The sequence below is a fragment of the Mus caroli genome, chromosome 18 (genome assembly GCF_900094665.2).
Source record: "Mus caroli chromosome 18, CAROLI_EIJ_v1.1, whole genome shotgun sequence".
Lineage (NCBI taxonomy): Eukaryota > Metazoa > Chordata > Mammalia > Rodentia > Muridae > Mus > Mus caroli.
Genome location: NC_034587.1, coordinates 9,081,668 through 9,091,726, shown reverse-complemented (window position 1 = coordinate 9,091,726; position 10,059 = coordinate 9,081,668). Strand labels below are relative to the sequence as shown.

Below are 10,059 nucleotides of genomic sequence, written 5' to 3'. Positions count from 1 at the left end.
TGTGTGTGTGTGTGTGTGTCTGTGTGTGTGTGTCTGTCTGTCTGTCTGTGTGTGTCTGTGTCTGTCTGTCTGTCTGTCTGTGTGTGTGTCTGTCTGTGTGTGTGTCTGTGTGTGTGTGTGTCTGTGTGGTGTGAGCTCCTCATTCTAATTCTAAAACACGAACACAGAGGAAAGGATTTAGTAGGTGAGCAGTCTTGTATTTTGTCCAAGATCTTTCTAGCCCTCGGTGGGATCCCAGCCCCAAACAAGCCTGTCCAGCAACTCCACCTGCAGAATTTTGGAAAGGGGGTGCTGTGGGGGATGGGCACACAGGGCAGGGAGAAACCTACCTCTCACACTGTGTTCCTGTGTATCCGGGTTTGCAGGCACACCTCACAGCTCCGCCCTCCACAGCACAGCCGGTGGCAAAACTTATAGGGAGACAGGAAAAGTGCTTCAATGCAAACAGAACCCCATGGGTCCACTGTTTTCTATCACAAGGACTGAATTCCATGAAGTAAAAATGGAAACCCTTTGTGTAGAAGGTTTGGAGTGAAGAAAGTTGTATGAAGAGACAATTTTGCCCCTGGAGGCTCGCCAGCGTGCAGGATGAATAGCTTCAGCCGGCACTGGGCAAGTGGGCTAAAAACAGGCATGCATTTTCTTTCTGGCTTGGATAAATGCATTCCTTCCCTTGAGACAGACACAGTACCTCAGTCTGGAAGAGATGATTACAACATTATTTCCCCAGGAATAACAAGCAGGGGATACAAGCCTAGGCAGGAAAAAGAATAGCAAGTCCTAACTCTCTTCAAATATTGTCTCCTTTTTTCTGCCAGCTTCTTCTACGTAGAGCCCACTCCTAGCCATCAGGCCAGGCCCCAGGAGCCCAGAGAGAAGCATAGAGTTTCTCCCATCCCCCTGGAATTTCTGGGGTACACTTGCTGGTGGCTTTACATTGTTTTCTAATCAAGTCCTGAAATTTCAATTCCTTTTCTTTTAGCTCTAAACTGACAAATATTTGAGAAATCTTTTTTGCTCCCAAAGAGGCCATGAAAAAGCCATATAGGCTCACAAAGTGTCTATATTTGTGGAGCAATATACTGACACACACCAAAGGAAATTAGCTAGTAGGGAGACTGTGCTCCGGAAGCCTCCTTTGTTGGGGTGGATGGATGTAGAACTTTCCTAGGGGACGACCATGTCTCCATGGTGTTTCTGATGATGGAGGAAGAGGCATTAAACAATTGCAATGTCAAGCTCAAATATCTATGAGCGACCCAGCTCCTCAGAAGCCGGGAGCTGGCTTGGATAGCCAGATGCTTTCACTGAGCCTGAGCGGCTCCCCAGTGCCCTATGGAGATCCTATCTTTTCTCCTTCTGCCTGTGCAAGTCTGGGCAGGCATGGAGGGCTGGAGTGCCACACAAAGAACGCTGCAGAACAAGGCAGGCTGAAGGGGAATCAGGCACACAGATAGAAAGGCAAGGCAGACGTGTCAGACACAGGGATCTCTGCATGGGGAAGCTGCAGTCAGGAGTGTGACTTTGTGAGAAGGAAGAGGTGGCTGCTATCGGTCTGCTTTGCACTCTGCTTCTATTTCTGAGCCTGTACTACATAGGCAGTTTCTTGATTTTCAAACTTGTTACACTTTCCTTAGTTAGCTGTTACGCCACTCTTTCTTTGGAGGCCATGGTGGTCATGTCACAATGAACAAGAGTATAACAACGTGCCAGGCCCATTGAGAACAGGAGAAAAAATGGTGACTGTTCTACCTGCCATCTGCCAGTCACACCAGGCCTGGATGACAGCTACACTTGGACCACTCAAGGTCGCAGAGCTTCCCCCAAGGCTTCCTTCACACCAAGAATTAAACCCAGATGTTGACTATAGCCTTCAAGGTTAAGAATCATGGAATCTGAGTCCTGGCGACACCTTCGACCTCATCTCCAGGCCTCTTGATGCTGGGGGGAAACCTGAATAATCCCTTTGTTTCACTTGCCTTTATTTACTTAAAACATTACTAACATGGGGCCCGTGTGGATGAGGTATTCTGACACTGCCAGGAGCTCAACATAGGTAACAACCCTGACTCGTGGGGTTTAATGGTTATCCAGATGAGTTTCCAGGGCTTGAAAGCTACATCTGTTGGAGCGACTGACTCTCCTCTTGGACATGAGCAAGGGTCCACTAGGTGATATTGTTGACATCAAGGGACAGAAAACCTCAGCCTTCAGATCAGGCCAAAGCTGCCACTTCCTGGGTGAGCATCCTATGGAGTTCAATGCTATGCTTGTAGGTGACTAGTCAATGTTCCTCTTGTCCCCTCTCACTTTGATGCATGCCTTAAGTAATGCTTCCTCCTTATCCCATAAGTGGTCTTGAACCTGCTCTTATGCAGATGGGTCTAAGGCTTGCTCTGCATCCTGTCTCTGTGCTTGGCTGCCTCATGAGGAGCCTCCCTTTCTCCTTCACAAAACTCATTCTTGCAGTGACTGACAGATTGTGCATCCAATAAAGAGGCCCAGTTGGGTCAATTTCCTCTCGAGTGCCCTCTAGCCCTTCCTTCCTGCCTCTCTATGAACATAGCTCTTTAACCTGCTTCCTCCCCATCTGCTTTCAGTTCAGTGCAAACTGAGCTTGTGAGCCTCCACTGTACCTTCAGGGCAGGGCAGATGCTACAAGGGTTTCCCTTCTGGGACCAAGATGCTGCCATGGCTGTCTCTACTCATGATTAATGTCACTCCAAACAACTGCACGGCCTCTTGTCCACTCTTTCTACCATAGGCACTCGTTGTCAGTCACATAGTCTCACGGCTGTCTGCCATAGGCACTCGTTGTCAGTCACATAGTCTCACGGCTGTCTGCCATAGGCACTCGATGTCAGTCACATAGTCTCATGGCTGTCTGGTATTCTATTTCATGCTTACTTTTGCGTTTACTTACTGAGTCATGTTGACCTTTTCTTTCCCTGACCCATATCAGGTAAACCTCAGGACATCAGATCCCACCATATTTACAGCATATTGATTTCCTTAGCACAAAGCCAGGCTGAGAACTGGCTCTATCACTGGGTGCCCAGGAAATTTGTAAAACCACTGAATGAGTGGCGAAAGAAAAAAAGAAAAGGAAAAAGACAAAAGGGAACAATTTTAAAAGATGGTTTTTGTTTGATTATTGTTTTTGTTTTGTTTTGTTTTTCTCTTGTATTCGTGTCTGCTCATTTGGAAGAAAATGGCTCAGCCATTAAAGGCTAGGCTCATAATAAAAAAGGAAAAAAACAAAAAGCAAAAAAAACCCCACCCAAAACCAAACATACCCCAAACCCAACCTTAGTGAAATATTATTCACATACCATACAGTTTACCCATAAGTAGTATAAGTTCAATGGGCTTAGGAAACTCACAGATTTGAACAAATACCACTATGGTCAATTGTAGAACACAGTTATCACTTCAAGAAAACCCATAGCCCTTTAGCAGTGACTTCTCTTTAACCTGCTACCCACCCTCACCCCAACACACACACACATCTGCTCAGTTTTGTGCAACTGACAGACTACAAACTGCCATTTGTGAGCCTCAACTGTACCTGTTGGTATGAGGGCAGGGGCAGACCCTACAAGATCCGTGGATGGCATTTCCATAGTGACCTGCTTGGCAACGCTCACAGTGCTCCCCAGCTGTGTTGTGCTGACAGTTCTGGGGACAGACGAACAGGACAACGTGTTAGGTGTCTATTGCAGGGATCACTTTTAAGGTCATTATCAGTTTATACATCTTTAAACTCAGAGCTTCAAGTATGCTCGGTGAGCTTGGCACAGTTGAACTTCAGTTCTGGTCCCTGATCTCATCCAATCATAGCTCAAGTCCTCTGGTGGCACAATCACATGGGCTCTGTTAACCACATGCATTTTTTTTTTCCTGTTTAATTGCTGTTGGTAACACAAAAATACTGTGATGCCAGAAGGAGAGCTCAGCCTTTGTAAAGTACTTACACTTGCCTGGCATGCACAAGGACCTGAGTTTGCCCGCCCCCACCCCCAGAAGCCATGTTTTAAAAGCTAGATATGGTGGTACATGCTTGTAATCTCAGGTTGGGGAGAGGGGGATGTTAGATCCCTGGGCCTCACTGACTAAGCTCCAGGCCATCGAGGGACCCTGTTGCAAAGACAAACAAGCAAAATAAGTAGATGGTGCTTAGGAAGCCCACTAGCATCACACACACACACACCATCTCACACTCACATACTCACACTCTCACACACACACTTACACTTCACAATACAGGCTCTTTTCATTACCTAGAGTAGAGAAAACGCATCTAGATTCTTATGCCACAATATCACTTCACAACTGTGCCTCTTGGGCAAGTTCCTTCATTTATCTAAGGTTTTTTTTTTCCTATATCAATTTTATCATCATATGACTACATATAAGCATACTTTTCCTATATGTGCCATTAAAAGAGTGTCACTCTCCAATGTTTTTAAGAGCATTTTAGAAAGCAAAAGATAGGTAGGCTAGATGTGCTGATCATATATATACATACATATATATATCATATATATATATAACATATATATATATATATATATATATATATATATATATATATATATCTCCAGGCAGTTGGGAGGCAGAGGCAAGCAGATCTCTGAGAGGTCAAGGCCTTCCAAGTCTACATAAAAAAGTTCCAGACTAGCCAGGGTTACATAATGAAACCCTGGCTCAAATCAAATAAGCAAGCAAGCAAGCAAGCAAAAAAATTAAAACTGTCCTGGGTCCCTGGGAAGTGCAGCTTTTCTCTCCAGTCCTTTTAGAAGGGGTCTTTGTTGTGGATAGTCCTGGGACTAATTATATTTGATGTTAATTCTGTTCTCCTGTGAGTGGCTGCAAACAAGGAATGAGTCAGCACTCAGGTGATTTCCTGTAAACCTGCTTCCCACCTTAATTTGTAAAATAAGGGAGAACTGATGATTGGTCAGATAAAAGGGAAGGTGAGGAGGAAGGTGAGGGGGAAAGAAAAAGGAGAAAATTGAAGAGGGAGAAGACACAGAGATGAATGAAGAAGAAGAAAAGCAGAGCAGAAGCACATGGCCTGGAGAAACCGCAAGTTCTAAGGGATCTCATAGATGTGGAACATGGTAGAGTAGTGGTAGACCTGCCCAATCTAGGCGCACTGCATGTACTCATATTAACTGTGTTGTGTTTTCATTGTTGGGGCATAATTGGCTTGGAGAGATTTACCGCAACAGGTCTTCTCTGGGACTAGCCCCATTTTACTTCATAATTGATTCACTAGGATACATTGAAGGGCAATACACTTTCAATAGGTGTTTATACATGGAGTTTGTGAAAACAGTGGAAAGTTACACAATACCAGAAGACGCTTTAACACAAGTTCCAGAGAAGTAAGGAATCCTCACATCAACGCTGATGACGCCTTACTGAAGGGGCTCCACAGCGAAGCACCACCATGATTTGCCACCCCCCAGCCCTGCAGAAGATAGACTAGATTTTCATCCTCACAACAAAGCTTCGAATACACACATACCCAAGCGTGGGCATGTGCAAACGAACACACAGAGAACGGGGTGGGGGTGGGGGTGGAGGAAAAAGAAAAAGAAAGAAAAGTGAGGACAGTTTCCTGGCTACAGACATTTGGTAACTAGGACGACCTTGAAAAGGTTGGGCTCTAACAGTTACTTATATAGAGATGCCACCATGATGCTTGGACCAGGCATGATAATGGAAGTGAAGAGTTAAATAAGTCCCGGGACTAGGTTAGGAAAAATAAATTGCCCCAGTGTGTGGATAGGGGTGGATGTGGGTATGTACACATGTGTTAAGAAGGTTCTCCAGAGGGAAGGTTGTGTCTGGTGGTTCTGGGCTCAGCACAGGTCTCAGGACCTGCCAGACAGCAAATTCTCAGGGTTTCCTGTGAGAAGTCTGCCTGGAGGAGCCACAGCAGCCTTTAGAGGCAAGCAAAGAGAGAACTATAGAAATAGCAAGTGGAAAAGAAAACCTTGTTTGGTTGAAAAATGAAGTATGAGTCCCACAAGTAATCCTTCCATGAAGCATACAGAATCTAGAAAAACAAATTTAGAAGGTAGAGTTCATGTCTGCAGTGGCTCTGTGATGAGATAAACATTCACTCTTGATGAAGGTGACACCTTTGTCACACACACACACACACACACACACACGCGCGCACACACACACACCAGGTAGTATCAAACAGACTTTTGTTCATGAATACTTATGAACTGGAAAACAACCACTTAGTCTTTCTGAACATAAAAGGTTAGAATCCATCAGCTGGCCTTTTGGCATTGGCCTGGCCTGGCCTGGCCTGGCCTGTCCCAACAAGCAGAAGAAGCACATCCCTAGGGTGTGAGGAACAGGTTCAGTGCGGTCCTGGAACTCTGCAGATGCTAACCATGTTATACAAAGCGAGTTGTGGCAGCAGAGTGAATTTCCAAAGGTCCTTGCCTTAACTGGGGAGACCCTGGCTATCAAAGGGGGAGAAGTCTGATGGGAAGGAAGAATGGAGTACAGTTAAGCATAAAGAAAGAATTTAAAAAGGCTCTTTGGAGATGAAAATTACTTAACAAACTAATTTTAAAACTTTTTTGTTTGAGAAAAGGTCTCACTATATAGCCTTCTTAACCTGGAACTTGCTATATAGACCAGGCTAACCTTGAACAAAATGATTTGTCTACCTCTGCTAGAATTAAAGGCTTGTGCTACCATGCTGGTCACAAGCTAATATTATTGTAGAGAATTTGATACAATATTCCAAAGCAAGACCCCTTTTAGCCTGTAAACTTTAGCCAACAAAACTGACTTAAAAAGTAGCTCGAAGCCCTGGGGCTGTGAGGAAGGAAAGACCATGTTTTCTCCTCCTTGGTACCATCACTTGCCCACCTTTCCTGTGACCCCCGCTTTATCTTCACAACCATGCGCGTTTGTATTTGTGTGACTAGGGTAAGGCATAAGTCATTCCCAGTATCCCCTTCTCCCTAATTAATTCTTTCTTTTTTCTTTTTTTAATCTTCTTTCTTTTCCTTCTCTCATGAAGGCCTTGTATTTCTCCCTTCCCAGCTTCTCTTTATTTTTATTTTTCCAGGCAAATTCTCAAGTATCTCAGGATAGCCTCGAACTTGCTGGGTAGCCAAGGATGACCTTGAACTTCTGTGGTAGTCTGAATAAGAATGGCACCCATAGGTCCCTGTATTTGAATGCTTTATCATTAGGGAGGGGCACTGTTTGAGGATTAAGAGGTGTGGCTTTGATGGAGGAAGTGGTTTTGTTGGAGGCTTTGACCACACTAGGCCCAGAGTTGCTCTCTGCCTGCCTACGGATCAGGATGTAGAACTCTCAGCTACTGTCCAGCATCTGCCCACATACTACCATGCTCCCTACCATGATGATGATAGACCAAACCTCTGAAACTGTAAGCCAGCCCCAATTAAATGCTTTCTCTTATAAGAGTTGCCGGGGTCATGGTGTGTTTTCATCAGTGACTAAGACAACTTCTGATCTTCCTGCCTCCACCAGAGTGCTGGAATTCCAGGCTGGTTCATATGGTGCTGGGCCCTGTGCACACTAGGTAAGCAATCTGCTCCATGCTCAGCATGGGTACCAGGTTATTATATCTACACAAGACTTGAGCCCTTTGATCCACCTGTGGATATATTTAATGAGGCAGAGAAAATAGGAGCTTAGGTATCCCATGACTGTTCAGACAGGGGTTCTCCTCTGAGGGTGTGTGTTACAACACAGGCAGAAGTGAAGTGTAAAATATCTAAGTAGACCTGGTAATTCAGAAGCTATGGCCATAGCAGTCTCTGCTTAGGGTTCTATGGGAGATGGGACAGCGATGTCTCAGGAAAAGGAGGAGGAACAGATTGTCTGCTGACAGCGGCAGAACTACCCATTTACTTACAATGCATATCCCGGAGCCATCCTGGCATCTATTTGAATGTCCGTTGCAATTGCAGGGAACACACCTTCCTACAGGTAAGCTTTTGTCGTCCCGATAGTATCCAGGGCGACAACCCTATTTTTCAAACAAAAAACATTTAATTAATACAAAGAGAAGAGAAGAATTATTGTTGAAAGGTTGTCACAATTCTGACTGTGAAGAAGTCAGGGTTTTGAGACCTTCTCTCTCCAGGTCTTGAAAGGATTTCTGATACCAACTACCAGTGACTCTGTTGCTGTTGGCCAGGTTGTTCTGGGTCTTTGTGACAGTGGGACTGGAAAGTAGCAGAGAAAGGAGATGTGGGCATGGGCCACTCTCCACACACAGGTCCCTCCTCATACACCCATTGTCTCAAAGGGGCTGAGGAGGTAGACAGTAGGAGGTAAGAGGATCAGGACTCAGTCTCTATTGGGGCAGACAGCTAAACCAAACAACTCAAATTCAAGATTCTCCTAATAGCCCACCCCTCCCTAAGTATGGGTTCAGGCTGGTGGGGGGCAGGGTGGGGCAGACATAGAGAAGTCAATGGAATCTATTCCACAATGGTACAGTTACTGAAATCACTGCAGTGACACCTACTAACCAGTGCTCACCAGGAAGCCTGGGTAGAAGGAGGTGGTGAGTTCTCACACACAAGACTTCAGAAAAATTTCTCCGACATATACAGAGATCCAGCCTGAGTCTCCGGGTTTGGTCTTGTTTTGGTGTCAATATTCTATCAGTCATTGCTTTACTGTCCCCGTCCACTCTAATAACATGGGCTACTAGTGTTTATATGAATAAAAAGTTAAGATTTTTTTCCATCAGTTTATGTCCTGTTTAAAAGATTCTGTTAAGAACTTTCCAATAATTGGCTTTTAATCCCAGCACTTGGAAGACAAAGGCAGGAGGATCTCTGTGAGTTCCTGACCAGCCAGAGCTAGAGTAAAGTCATATCTCAGCAATAATCCAACAGATAAATAAAAACAATGATTTGATTCTTACAGAGCTCACTAAAATCATTCGGAGTCCCATCTGCCTTTAGCAAGGACGATAGGTAGATAGGTAGATAGGTAGATATAAGATTTATATTGTCAGAGCTAATCAATTCATAGATCAAAACTGGGCATTTCCCCTTGGTTCCTGCTCTGAGCTCCCAGATTCCCACCTTCAAAGCAACAGGAAGAATTAGTATCTCAACCAATCTCATTTTATATGTCCATAATACTCTGAAATGACAACAGTCAAAGGGAACCTTGAGATAAACAGGCCAGTCATACTGCCTGTGCCCATAAAGGCCAGCACATGGACAACTGGAAGAATATAGGAATCACGCGCCAGCCAGGAACTCCTTCCTAAAGACCCATGACTACAGATCATACAAGTGACAGGACAGACTGTCTAATGTAATGTTCCTTTAAGAGAGAATAGGGACCATGTTTAGACAAAGTGATATATTGCAAATTTTTTTCTTTGTAGGCTATACATGAATAGGCTTGCCTAAAGGAGAAGTAAAGTAATAAAAGAATGCTCTTTGCCGCTAGCTCAGCTGTGAGACACATCTGAATGAAATCCAGCCAAGGACGATGATTATATCTGCAATAAGCTAGCTGAAGTTAACATGTTACTTGCCAAAATAATTATATTTGGGAAGGGACAAATTATCCAAATGAACAAGCAGGTCTTGTGAATTGAAGGTACCATCCGTGGGCAAAAGCCTTAATTAAACCTCCTTTCGGAAAGGACAGTCTGCCATGACCAAAACAAACTCATCTCCCTTGATGGGCTTTTAATTACCAGCAGGAAAAAATGCTCTGCCCAATTCCCAGGTCATGTGATTTGGAGTTCTTGTCAGTGACTCAGTTGTAACCATTTTGTGCCTTCACAAAGCAAGCAAGCATATTTGCCAGAAGTATTCAAAGTCTATTGAAGATTTACCCCAGATGAAAATTAATGTGTCCTAATATGCCAACAAAGAGACTTCATAAGTGGTGAAGTTTTGCAAAGCCATTTTTTAAGGATAAAATTTCTAGGAACAATTTATATTACAGATGATAAAACAAGGCTCAATTTCTCTGTAAGTGTACATATAGCAGCCAGGGCATGTAAGAGGT

The 10,059-nt window shown here is 44.2% G+C and overlaps 1 protein-coding gene across 1 annotated transcript in view; it reads right to left on the bottom strand.

The window, feature by feature from the left end:
* The window catches only part of Lama3 (laminin subunit alpha 3), a 129,562-nt gene that overhangs the window by 66,064 nt on the left and 53,439 nt on the right, over positions 1–10,059 (bottom strand). Inside the window, 3 exon segments of the mRNA XM_029472159.1 lie at positions 330–410; positions 3,569–3,678; positions 7,928–8,041. Of these exon segments, the coding sequence (XP_029328019.1) occupies positions 330–410; positions 3,569–3,678; positions 7,928–8,041 (305 nt within the window).